The sequence below is a fragment of the Salvelinus alpinus genome, chromosome 27, assembly GCF_045679555.1.
Source record: "Salvelinus alpinus chromosome 27, SLU_Salpinus.1, whole genome shotgun sequence".
NCBI classification, from domain to species: domain Eukaryota; kingdom Metazoa; phylum Chordata; class Actinopteri; order Salmoniformes; family Salmonidae; genus Salvelinus; species Salvelinus alpinus.
This window is the reverse complement of record NC_092112.1, coordinates 16935649-16948921: the sequence shown is the minus strand read 5'-3', so window position 1 is coordinate 16948921 and position 13273 is coordinate 16935649. Positions and strand designations below refer to the sequence as shown.

The 13273-nt window shown below is 43.6% G+C and overlaps 1 protein-coding gene across 1 annotated transcript in view; it reads left to right on the top strand.

Moving 5' to 3' along the window:
- LOC139556057 (glutamate receptor ionotropic, kainate 2-like) overlaps positions 1–13273 on the top strand; it is a 174588-nt gene that overhangs the window by 63935 nt on the left and 97380 nt on the right. The window contains exons 5-7 of the mRNA XM_071369545.1: positions 2829–3010; positions 3730–3783; positions 5565–5738. Of these exons, the coding sequence (XP_071225646.1) occupies positions 2829–3010; positions 3730–3783; positions 5565–5738 (410 nt within the window). The remainder of the gene's footprint in view (positions 1–2828; positions 3011–3729; positions 3784–5564; positions 5739–13273) is intronic.

Sequence of the window (13273 nt, the reverse complement as noted above, 5' to 3'; positions counted from 1 at the left end):
CAGAATTTTGGGGTTTTTGTTTGTCCAGCCGCCTCTTGAGGATTGACTACAAGTTCTCAATGGGATTAAGGTCTGGGGAGTTTCCTGGCCATGGACCCAAAATATCAATGTTTTGTTCCTCGAGCCACTTAGTTATGACTTGCCTTATGGCAAGGTGCTCCATAATGCTGGAAAAGGCATTGTTCATCACCAAACTGTTCCTGGATGGTTGGGAGAAGTTGCTCTCGGAGGATGTGTCACCATTCTTTATCATGGCTGTGTTCTTAGGCAAAATTGTGAGTGAGCCCACTCCCTTGGCTGAGGAGCAACCCCACACATGAATGGTCTCAGGATGCTTTACTGTTGGCATGACACAGGACTGATGGTAGCGCTCACCTTGTCTTCTCCGGACAAGCTCCCCCCCCCAAACAATCGGAAAGGGGATTCATCAGAGTTGCCCCAAACAATCAGAAAGGAAAATGACGTTACCCCAGTCCTCAGCAGTCCAATCCCTGTACCTTTTGCAGAATATCAGCCTGTCCCTGATGTTTTTCCTGGAGAGAAGTGGCTTCTTTGCTGCCCTTCTTGACACCAGGCCATCCTCCAAAAGTCTTCGCCTCATTGTGCATGCAGATGCAATCACACCTACCTGCTGCCATTCCTGAGCAAGCTCTGTGCTGGTGGTGCCCCAATCCCGCAGCTGAATCAACTTTAGGAGATGGTCCTGGCGCTTGCTGGACTTTCTTGGGTGCCCTGAAGCCTTCTTCACAACAATTGAACCGCTCTCCTTGAAGTTCTTGATGATCCGATAAATGGTTGATTTAGGTGCAATCTTACTGGCAGCAATATCCTTGCTTGTGAAGCCCTTTTTGTGCAAAGCAATGATGACGGTACATGTTTCCTTGCATGTAACCATGGTTGACAGAGGAAGAACAATGATTCCAAGCACCACCCTCCTTTTGAAGCTTCCAGTCTGTTATTCGAACTCAATCAGCATGACAGAGTGATCTCCAGCCTTGTACTCGTCAACACTCACACCTGTGTTAACGAGAGAATCACTAACATGATGTCAGCTGGTCCTTTTGTGGCAGGGCTGAAATGCAGTGGAATTGTTTTTTTGAGATTCAGTTAATTTGCATGGCAAAGAGGGACTTTGCAATTAAATGCAATTCATCTGATCACTCTTCATATCATTCTGGAGTATATGCAAATTGCCATCATACAAACTGAGGCAGCAGACTTTGTGAAAATTTATATTTGTGTCATTCTCAAAACTTTTGGCCACGACTGTACTTCCAACATGCGAGGACACATTCCTCATTCCTATTTTGCAGCAATCCTTATTAAACTCCCAAGGGAGAATCAGCCCTGACTCACAGTAAAACCATTCAATTGCTCACACAGCACTTCGTCCCAAAGAAAAAGGGGCTGAGCAGTCCTAACGTGCTTCTTAAAAAAACCTTCTTCTCTCCTTCCTACACCCATCCATTTCTACACTCATGACAAGTAATAATTTCTACCATAAATCCAGCCTTCATTCATTCCACGGCTCAGAAGTCCTCGGTGGAGAAGTCCTCCGAAGAGGACTGAGCCAAGTCCTCAGAAGTCCTCGGTGGAGAAGTCCTCCGAAGAGGACTGAGCCAAGTCCTCAGAAGTCCTCGGTGGAGAAGTCCTCCGAAGAGGACTGAGCCAAGTCCTCAGAAGTCCTCGGTGGAGAAGTCCTCCGAAGAGGACTGAGCCAAGTCCTCAGAGGTCCTCGGAGGAGAAGTCCTCCGAAGAGGACTAAGCCAAGTCCTCAGAAGTCCTCGGTGGAGAGGGGAGAAACTTGTTGTAATTTCAGATCGTCTTTTTGAGACATTTCTAACGGAGTGCTGGTGGAAAAGGGAAAGTTGGAGTTTGTTTCTCGAAAAGGTGGTATGTTTACATTCCCTAGGGGATAGTGGTCGGGCAAACAGAGGCTCCCATCAGAACAGAACCTTGGGAAGGAGAGAGATAGAGAATGAATTGACTCTGGCTTTCCCCACACTATCAGATTTAAGTCATTCCACTCTAGAGTAGAGAGTACTGTATGAATTTGCATTTTTAAGGTGCTGGAGTAAAGTGCTTTTTGTCGTTTGTGTTGAGTTGGTGAAGAGCTCTGTTGGAGGTTCTGCAGAACTGTATCATTGGAGTTATTCTGACTATCATTGGAGGTATTCTGACTATTCTGAAATGTTGTAAGTTTCCCATTGACACGATTGAATGATTTTGTCTGTGATCAGAAGAGTCAGAATACACGTGGCAGAGGGCAAGTGGGAGAATCAGGTCAATTATGGAATAGAGAGACATGTATTTGGGCTTTTACACTTAAAAACACTTCCCAGGTAACCGGGAACATTCACAGGACATTAGGTAACATTCATATTACGTTCTAGTTATGGTTTTATCTCACATGATAACATCCCAAAAACATTCAAATAATACTTTTGATGACAAAATGTTTTTTTTTTTTATATCTTAAAATGTTGTGCACAACATCTGTATCTACCACCACAGACCATTCCCCTAAGGTTGTTATTAGATTTCCAAGTAATGTAATAACAACATTTGTTCTGATAAGGTTCTTGCAACATCAAGATAATATTTTATACAAACATTGCATAATCATCAGCACAACTGGACAGTTTTTGTGTTTTTAGAACTGTTGGGGCAACCTAATGAATGTTCTGGGAATGTTCACAGAACCAATTCTGCTGGGTTGTATCCGAACTGTATGCCTTACCAATGCCGCGCTTTTATTCATTTCCATTGCATACACATTTTTTAAATTCCTGCCACTCTTGTATAAGGTGTACATTTTTGGTCTGCAGGTCTTATTCGGTTGCAGGAGCTGATCAAGGCGCCATCCCGATACAACATTCGTTTGAAGATCCGACAGTTGCCGGCGGAGACCAAGGATGCCAAGCCACTTCTGAAAGAGATGAAGAAAGCAAAGGAGTTCCACGTGATCTTTGACTGCGGCCATGAAATGGCTGCCTGGATCCTGAAACAGGTCAGTTAGGCAAGAGACATGTTGTACTTTGTTATTCTTAGACTTTGTTAGATTTCTTTATATGAATTATCTCCAGAATAATGAGTCACTCATTGAATAGTTATTACTTATATTATGGTTTAAGGTCCAGCACCGTCATTCAAGTCCTTTGGTAATTCAATTCCTTTTTATCTGCAACCGACTCTTTTGGATATTTCATTTTCCTCGTTCATCTCCTTTTAGAATATTACAGTTCTATTACTGTGCTTCCATAATGGATGCTCTAATGGATGCTCTAATGGATGCTCTATGCCACAATATAGTTTTAATTAGCAGCTCTGACTCAGCTCGCAGGCATGTTTCAGACATTATGATTAAGCCACATTCTTAATGAGAAGTGTGTATATCCGTCACCAAAATACCAGTTTTTGGGCAGAGTAGATGACACGTGTTCAGTTTACTAATTATATACAGCATGGCCACCAACATGGCCTCGTAATGTGAAACATCCACCACAAAGGCTTGCTGAATCATGACTCTGAAAAATTGCTCTGATTTTCTGCTCTGTGTGTTGACAAAAAAATACATAAAACGCTAATAGGATATTCCCCAAATGTGTTTAGCATATTGACTTATCTAAAGTAATTTGGTCCCCAAAAAATTGGTCTACTCTGCACTCACACATGCTGTATATTTCTGTTGGCACTTTGACCATAGTCAGTATTGTTGTTTTCCCACAGGCTCTAGCCATGGGAATGATGACCGAGTACTACCACTACATCTTCACCACCCTGGTACGTTTACCAGCACCTTACATTTATAGACGGGTTGGTTGTTTAGCAACAAAAACTATGGGGCAAAACAGACTGGAATGGCTTTAAATTGATGACAACATTTAAACTGTATTTCATATCCAATGTTCTTGAAAACATAAATACATTTGCACAATGAGCACTTGTTATCGCACAAATACATTGTTACAGTTGTTGGTTAGCTAGCTAGCAGTTTTTTTTGCCATATTAGCCTAGACGTGACATCAATCAAAACACCTCAAAATAAGACATGGTATCAAGAACAAGATGAAACGAGCTGAAATGAGCCGCCTACGGATCCTCACATGGCAGCTTCTTGTCATTGTTACTAAATATCTGGCCATTCAAGATCACAACAACACATGGACTTCTGCCCCATTGAAGCCTGCTCATCGTATTTGTGACGTTGTCAGCTAACCCGTCTATACTGAGTTTTCTTCCTGATCAATACGTTGCCCATATTAGGAAGGTATCCATGAACATTGCAGATGCGTGATGTTGTCCTAACATGGACACCTTACAGTAGATATCACATAATCATATTCTTTATATTGACACTTAAATACTTGGTCCTGGTGGCAATTAATACATCTATAATGTGTTATTGAAGATACTGTTAATAAATGTCAAAAACATTTATAGATAAAACCCTTTAAAGACCGTATCTATTCCAGGGTTGAAAAAGGTTATAGCTGTCTAAGTATCAGTCTTTTTCTTTGATACCCTTTTGTTTCCTCTCTAAACGATGCTTAGCCATTCTCTACCCTTCCCCAATCTGTTGTCCAAAAGCCTCTAAGAGTTTTGATCACGAAAAAAATAAAGCTGTTCGATATGCTCGTCTATTCTGACTCAAGACGGCGATTTTGATCCATCCACTACAAAGAGTCCCGCTGTTCTCACTGGATGAAAAGCCTATCTTTCCTGGATGGCGAGAGAGAGAATGAGAGATTCAGAGCGTACATAACAGCTCAGACAGTACGAGGCTATTACCGTCTCAGTACATTATGACCCTGACAACAACTGTGCCTGTTGTGCTGTTTGGAACATTATGGATAAGGTTAGGACAAGGGTCGAGAAAGACTGACCATGAATCTGTTGTGCAGTTTGGAAAATTATGGATAAGGTTAGGACAAGGGTTGAGAAAGACTGACCCTAAATCTGTTGTTATGGGCAAACAGGAAATAGAGCAACGAAGGTAGTGCTGTTTCAGAGGCATGCTGTAACTTGTTAGTCTGGGCTCCTGCCTGTTCCAACAACATAGGTCAGTTTGGCAAGGAAGTGGCGGTAGTGCTGGCCAATGCTGCAATACAACTGGTATCCAGGGGCTTGTTTTGCCCTTAGAGGAGAGTACACTTATACAACCTATAGATGTCTGCCTTCATAAGCCAGACGTGTGGCCTCGCACCAAGGCCCTGCCTGGTAACCTTGAAAACGTTAGCTTAATCAAGTCCACTGCCTCGGCGAACGAGATTAACTGCCTCCTGAAAATACTTCAGAACGTACCCCGGTAATCTCTCTCGCCGTTAAGTCTGGCTTCCCGAACGCAGTTTTAATTTACCGTGAGAACAGGTGTGCGGTCAGCACTCTAGAATCAATCATGGGCAATAAATGATCTCCTTGCATCTCAATCTACGGACACAATCCCTATATAGAATCAGTAATACCATCATGCACTAATGAAGTGCTTGTTACATGTTTATGACATGTTTATTACATTTTAATAAAGTATGAAAGCATGAACACAGCAATTTTTTTAATTTTAGGACCTTTTCGCCCTGGATATGGAGCCGTATCGGTACAGCGGAGTCAACATGACGGGTTTCCGGATCCTAAACACGGAAAACTCTCAGGTGTCGTCGATCATCGAGAAATGGTCCATGGAACGCCTACAAGCCCCGCCCAAACCGGACTCGGGCCTACTGGAAGGATTCATGACGGTATGGTTGAAACTGCTAAATCTTCCTTATGCTCTGCATGCACAAACAAACATGCTTTATCGCCCTAGTGTCTCAATGACCAAATCGATAGGACGTTGTAATTATATTGCTACATTTATCATGTGTTGTGATCTTTCTAGTACAGGTAGATTTTATGCCATTGTGTATGAAGTGGTCAATTTTATATCCATGACATGATTCATGAAGCAATGAAATATACAATATACGAATGTAATGAAATAGTTACTGGGTAACAGGGCAGGATGGCAGGGGCTTTAGCCCAGGTGAGATGCTCTCTGGGAGGGCATCGAGGCTGGGCAGTAGCCCAATGTCTGGAGCTTTGAGCTTGGAGTTCCTGGGTCTAAATGCTCTCTAATGAGACTGTGTGGATGGTAATGGCCCTTTCTCTGCACTCCTTCACTCGCCTCCTCTCTCCCTCTATCCGCCGGGAACCCTGCCAAAATATGACAATCTGTCAGTGTGCGGAGAGAGAGCGAGAGAGCAAATTGGACGGAAATGATGGCCTCTGCTTTTTTCTGGGGAGCCGTCCAAAAAAGCCAGCGACGATGAGGTGATTTGAAAGTGAAAAAACATAAGTGGAGCTCAGGCATGGTCATTCAAGGTCTCTCTCTGTATCCATTTGTCTGAAACCGCCAATTATTTAATTTCGCAGGGACGATACGAAGTCTCCGGGGAGATGTATGTCTGTGTTTTTCTGTTTTGTGTCTCTTTCCTGTCTGTTTCCTCTGTCTGGGTATAAGATGGCAGTAGATCCATGGTGAATCTTCACAGAGACAGATGCAATGAGAAAAACCAGTAACACAATGTCAGAGACACAATGTCATATATGCTAATGAATTGAAATGCACAAGGCGTCATAGGATGGCATGCCCTACTGTACTTCTGTTCTACATGGAAGCTGTAACCCCTAAATTAGAGTACATGCATGTCAAATACTGTCTAAAAAGCAAAGACACTGTAGGACCTATAAGTCTTTTTTAAATCTTATAATCCAATGCACAGTTAACTGCATTCATTTGGTGTAGCAATCTGCTCTGATGTCTTGCCAGACAAAGCCCTATTGTCACATACCACCGCTTAATGCAATGGCACATGTTTTCTTTCAATTCCCATAGGCTTAGACACGAGACAAAACAACAACGCTGTTATTCATGTATGCAAAGATGAATGAAATGCACAAAGAGGTTAAATGCTGGATGTTTTTCCATTTTTTAAATTCTGTACACATGGTTTGATTAATTAGGCATAGCGCATATTGACATATCGCACCAGACTAGAACTTCTGCTAAATAATAAATAATAATGTCCAATGGGCTCTGTACCAGGCTTGATAAATGACTTCATGAGGGTGTTCTATTTATAAGCCAGTGATATATTCAACAGTGATATACTGTATCCCACCATACCGCGGACCAAATGGCATCCTATTCCCTATTCCCAGAGTAGAGGCCAAAAGTAGACACTAAATATGGGACGCAGCCCATAATGCTCTTCTCCCTTAAGATGATCTAATTTAATCAAATAAATGAGAAAATATGTGGATGAAAAATTATAGAAATTATTCAAATTGTATGGTAATGATATAAACATTTTTTTATTTTTTTTATTTTTTTATTTCACCTTTATTTAACCAGGTAGGCTAGTTGAGAACAAGTTCTCATTTACAACTGCGACCTGGCTAAGATAAAGCAAAGCAGTTCGAAACATACAACAACACAGAGTTACACATGGAATAAACAAACATACAGTCAATAATACAGTAGAAAAACAAGTCTATATACATTGTGTACAAATTAGCTAAGATAAGGGAGGTAAGGCAATAAATAGGACATGGTGGCGAAGTAATTACAATATAGCAATAAACACTGGAATGGTAGATGTGCAGAAGATGAATGTGCAAGTAGAGATGCTGGGATGCAAAGGAGCAAGATAAATAAATAAATACAGTATGGGGATGAGGCAGTTGGATGGGCTATTTACAGATGGGCTATGTACAGTTGCAGTGATCTGTGAGCTGCTCTGATAGCTGGTGCTTAAAGCTAGTGAGGGAGATATGTGTCTCCAGCTTCAGGGATTTTTGCAGTTTGTTCCCATCATTGGCAGCAGAAAACTGGAAGGAAAGGCGGCCAAAGGAGAAATTGGCTTTAGGGGTGACCAGTGAGATATACCTGCTGGAGCGCGTGCTATGGGTGGGTGCTGCTATGGTGACCAGTGAGCTGAGATAAGGCGGGGCTTTACCTAGCAAAGACTTGCAGATGACCTGGAGCCAGTGGGTTTGGCGACGAGTATGAAGCGAGGGCCAGCCAACGAGAGCGTACAGATCGCAGTGGTGTGTAGTATATGGGGCTTTGGTGACAAAGCGGATGGCACTGTGATGGACTGCATCCAATTTGTTGAGTAGAGAGTTGGAGGCTATTTTGTAAATGACATCGCCAAAGTCGAGGATCGGCAGGATGGTCAGTTTTACGAGGGTATGTTTGGCAGCATGAGTGAAGGATGCTTTGTTGCGAAATAGGAAGCCGATTCTAGATTTAATTTTGGATTGGACATGTTTAATGTGAGTCTGGAAGGAGAGTTTACAGTCTAACCAGACACCTAGGTATTTGTAGTGGTCCACATATTCTAAGTCAGAACCGTCCAGAGTAGTGATGCTGGACAGTCGGGGCAGGTGCGGGCAGCGATCGGTTGAAGAGCATGCATTTAGTTTTATTTGCATTTAAGTGCAGTTGGAGGCCACGGAAGGAGAGTTGTATGGCATTGAAGCTCGTCTGGAGGTTAGTTAACACAGTGTCCAAAGGAGGGACAGAAGTATACAGAATGGTGTCGTCTGCATAGAGGTGGATCGGAGAATCACCAGCAGCTAGAGCCACATCATTGATGCATACAGAGAAGAGAGTCGGCCCGAGAATTGAACCCTGTGGCACTCCCATAGAGACTGCTGGAGGTCCGAACAACAGGCCCTCCGATTTGACACACTGAACTCTATCAGAGAAGTAGTTGGTGAACCAGGCGAGGCAGTCATTTGAGAAACCAAGGCTGTTGAGTCTGCCGATAAGAATGTGGTGATTGACAGAGTCGAAAGCCTTGGCCAGGTCGATGAATACGGCTGCACAGTAATGTCTCTTATCGATGGCGGTTATGATATCGTTTAGGACCTTGAGCGTGGCTGAGGTGCACCCATGACCAGCTCTGAAACCAGATTGCATAGCGGAGAAAGTACGGTGGGATTCAAAATGGTCAGTAATCTGTTTGTTAACTTGGCTTTCGAAGACCTTAGAAAGGAAGGGTAGGATAGACATAGGTCTGTAGCAGTTTGGGTCTAGAGTGTATCCCCCTTTGAAGAGGGGGATGACCGTGGTTGCTTTCTAACCTTTGGGTTTCTCAGATGATTACGAAAGAGAGGTTGAACAGGCTAGTAATAGGGGTTGCAACATTTTCGGCAGATCATTTTAGAAAGAGATGGTCCAGATTGTCTAGCCCGGCTGATTTGTAGGGGTCCAGATTTTACAGCTCTTTCAGAACATCAGCTATCTGGATCTGGGTGAAGGAGAAATGGGGGAGGCTTGGGCGAGTTGCTTTGGGGGTGCAGGGCTGTTGACCGGGGTAGGGGTAGCCAGGTGGAAAGCATGGCCAGCCATAGAAAAATGCTTATTGAAATTCTCCATTATAGTGGATTTATCAGTGGTGACAGTGTTTCCTAGCCTCAGTGCAGTGGGCAGCTGGGAGGAGGTGCTCTTATTCTCCATGGACTTTACAGTGTCCCAGAACTTTTTTGAGTTTGTGCTACAGGATGCAATTTTCTGTTTGAAAAAGGTAGCCTTAGCTTTCCTAAATGCCTGTGTATATTGGTTCGTATCTTCCCTGAAAAGTTGCATATCAAGGGGGCTATTCGATGCTAATGCAGAACGCCACTGTAGTTTTCTGTAGTTTATTAGTTGTTTTTCTGTAGTTTATTAGTTGTTTTTCTGTAGTTTATTAGTTGTTTTTCTGTAGTTTTTTAGTTGTTTTTCTGTCGTTTTTTAGCTGTTTTTCTGTAGTTTATTAGTTGTTTTTCTGTAGTTTATTAGTTGTTTTTCTGTAGTTTTTTAGTTGTTTTTCTGTCGTTTTTTAGCTGTTTTTCTGTAGTTTTTTAGCTGTTTTTCTGTAGTTTTTTAGTTGTTTTTCTGTCGTTTATTAGTTGGACCGTCTTTATAAGAAAGAGGATGTCACATTCAATAGCAGTTCTTCTTCTGTTTTATTCATTATTCATCTCTGTTCAATCCAAATCTTTCAAAAACATAAAAGGCTCATGGTACCCATTTTCTTGGTTGGATGCTTACATATAACATCCTTTCAGTGGTATATATTTTGCATTCCGAAAGCGAAATAGAAATGGAATAGAACTGGAATCGTAAATGTCTTCCTAATCAGCAGCTTTTACTATTATGTGAGCAAGTATCATTTGGCCATCTTGAAGGGAATCGGTCAGTTAGGAACGAACCAAAGGAAATGTACATAACAAGCTTATATGATCTTCCAAAGTATCGCGAGCACATCTTTATTCCATTCTCCACAATACAGAGTGTCTGTCACATTCTGTTTCTATGGTCCGTCAAGCATCCCTAGCTCTTCTCTCTATCCAGTGACCAGGCAACAGTTGTGTAGCAGACGGTTGCCAGGACAACACCCTCCCAGGGTCACCTTGTGGTGTCATGGACGATTGATAGACTGGAATAGAAGGAGGAGGATGTCTACGGTCAGTGTCGGTAAAAGATGCAGGGTTTGCATCACTATACTGGCCACTGAATGAATGCAGTATACTGTATAATTACACTGAGTTCCCTGGGTTGTTACAACCGTGTCTGAATGAATGCAGTATACTGTATAATCACACTGAGTTCCCGGGGTTGTTACAACCGTGTCTGAATGAATGCAGTATACTGTATAATTACACTGAGTTCCCGGGGTTGTTACAACCGTGTCTGAATGAATGCAGTATACTGTATAATCACACTGAGTTCCCTGGGTTGTTACAACCGTGTCTGAATGAGTGCAGTATATTGTATAATTACACTGAGTTCCCGGGGTTGTTACAACCGTGTCTGAATGAATGCAGTATACTGTATAATTACACTGAGTTCCCTGGGTTGTTACAACCGTGTCTGAATGAATGCAGTATATTGTATAATTACACTGAGTTCCCGGGGTTGTTACAACCGTGTCTGAATGAGTGCAGTATACTGTATAATCACACTGAGTTCCCGGGGTTGTTACAACCGTGTCTGAATGAATGCAGTATACTGTATAATCACACTGAGTTCCCGGGGTTGTTACAACCGTGTCTGAATGAATGCAGTATATTGTATAATTACACTGAGTTCCCGGGGTTGTTACAACCGTGTCTGAATGAGTGCAGTATACTGTATAATTACACTGAGTTCCCTGGGTTGTTACAACCGTGTCTGAATGAGTGCAGTATATTGTATAATTACACTGAGTTCCCGGGGTTGTTACAACCGTGTCTGAATGAGTGCAGTATACTGTATAATCACACTGAGTTCCCGGGGTTGTTACAACCGTGTCTGAATGAATGCAGTATACTGTATAATTACACTGAGTTCCCGGGGTTGTTACAACCGTGTCTGAATGAATGCAGTATACTGTATAATTACACTGAGTTCCCTGGGTATAATGAGCTTTGTGTACTGTGTGTCTACTCAGCCTGGACTAGAAGCACACACATATTTATATTTCTGACACGTATGAATGCATAATAAGAGCAGAGATACCAATTAGACCAACTTGGGTGTGTGTATGTGTATGTGTATGTGTGCGTGGGTGTGGGTGTGTATGTGTGTGTGTGTGTGTGTGTGTGTGTGTGTGTGTGTGTGTGTGTGTGTGTGTGTGTGTGTGTGTGTGTGTGTGTGTGTGTGTGTGTGTGTGTGTGTGTGTGTGTGTGTGTGTGTGTGTGTGTGAGAGTGTGTTTGAGTGTGTGTGTATGTGTGCGTGTGCGTGTGCGTGTGCGTGTGTGTGTGTGTGTGTGTGTGTGTGTGTGTGTGTGTGTGTGTGTGTGTGTGTGTGTGTGTGCTTGTATATGTGTGTATAGTGAATTATGATACAACATTATTATTCATCCTCCAGCTACTGTTAGTGTCCCTAAAAACAACACAGACAAGTCCGCCACGCTAACGAGGTGAAATACTTAGTGGGCTAAACGACTACAATAAAACCACATAAAAACCTAGCAACTGCAATGTCAAATCAAGCACATTGCATTGGCTACTTACTCAAAATGGTATATTTACACATAACACAATATAGTTCACATCGCTCCTTTTCCCTCCCTAAGTCGTTACTGTGTGTGTGTGTGTGTGTGTGTGTGTGTGTGTGTGTGTGTGTGTGTGTGTGTGTGTGTGTGTGTGTGTGTGTGTGTGTGTGTGTGTGTGTGTGTGTGTGTGTGTGTGTGTGTGTGTGTGTGTGTGTGTGTGTGTGTGTGTGTGTGTGTGTGTGTGTGTGTGTGTGTGTGTGTGTGTGTGTGTGTGTAGCCTCGTAACGTCAGTCTGAGCAACAGCTAGCGCCTCACCCAGTACATACAGATGGCAGGTGGGAGGAAGAGAGAGAGAGATGGGGGGAGGGAGAGAGAGAGAGATGGGGGGAGGGAGAGAGAGAGAGATGGGGGGAGGGAGAGAGAGAGAGATGGGGGGAGGGAGAGAGAGAGAGATGGATGGAGGGAGAGAGAGAGAGATGGGGGGAGGAAGAGAGAGAGAGATGGATGGAGGGAGAGAGAGAGAGATGGATGGAGGGAGAGAGGGAGAGAGGGGGAGAGGGAGAGAGAGAGAGAGGTGGGGAGGAGGAAAAGGAGGGAAGTTGTACCACCCACAGAGAAAAGATGGAGGAAGTCACAGCCACAGCCACACGGTCACGCTCCTGTTAGCCGCGTTAGACTGGAACAAGCTGGGGAGTTGGTATGGAGGTAGATTGCTGCCAAAATATTGCACATCGATTTTGGCAGTAAACTGCCTTCATAGTTTGGTGGGGGAGGAGGAAGAGGAGGGGTTGGGAGATTCTGGGTTTAACCACTACTCAATGGAGTCCCTACCCCTCCCTGCCACTTTTGTGGCCAATACTCTCCTTCCCTCCATCCTTCCATCCAAGGCCTTGGGCCCTCATGCAGAAACAGTTATGAGGGAAATGGAACGCTGCACTCCGGTTGCCATGGCAACGCACGCGCCGTGGCTCTGAGTCCGACCAAAGCCCACCCCTGACTTTCGGGCTACACAACAGCGTTGTGTATGTGTTGGATCTCCAAACCGAGATAAGCTTCACACAGGGTTCTTTTCGGCCATTAAGGTCCCTATGATGCGGGTCCTCTGATCCCAGTTGGCAGAGGAGAGCCTTTTGAAGTGAGCGACTGTGGAGAGAAGACACGCACTGCCCTGTGCCGGGCACCACCAGCTGGGCTTGGCAGAGCATCAACGTTATTAGCGGCACACGCACCGTGCTCCAGAGAACCTTTGTGAGACGGAGGAGGGGGG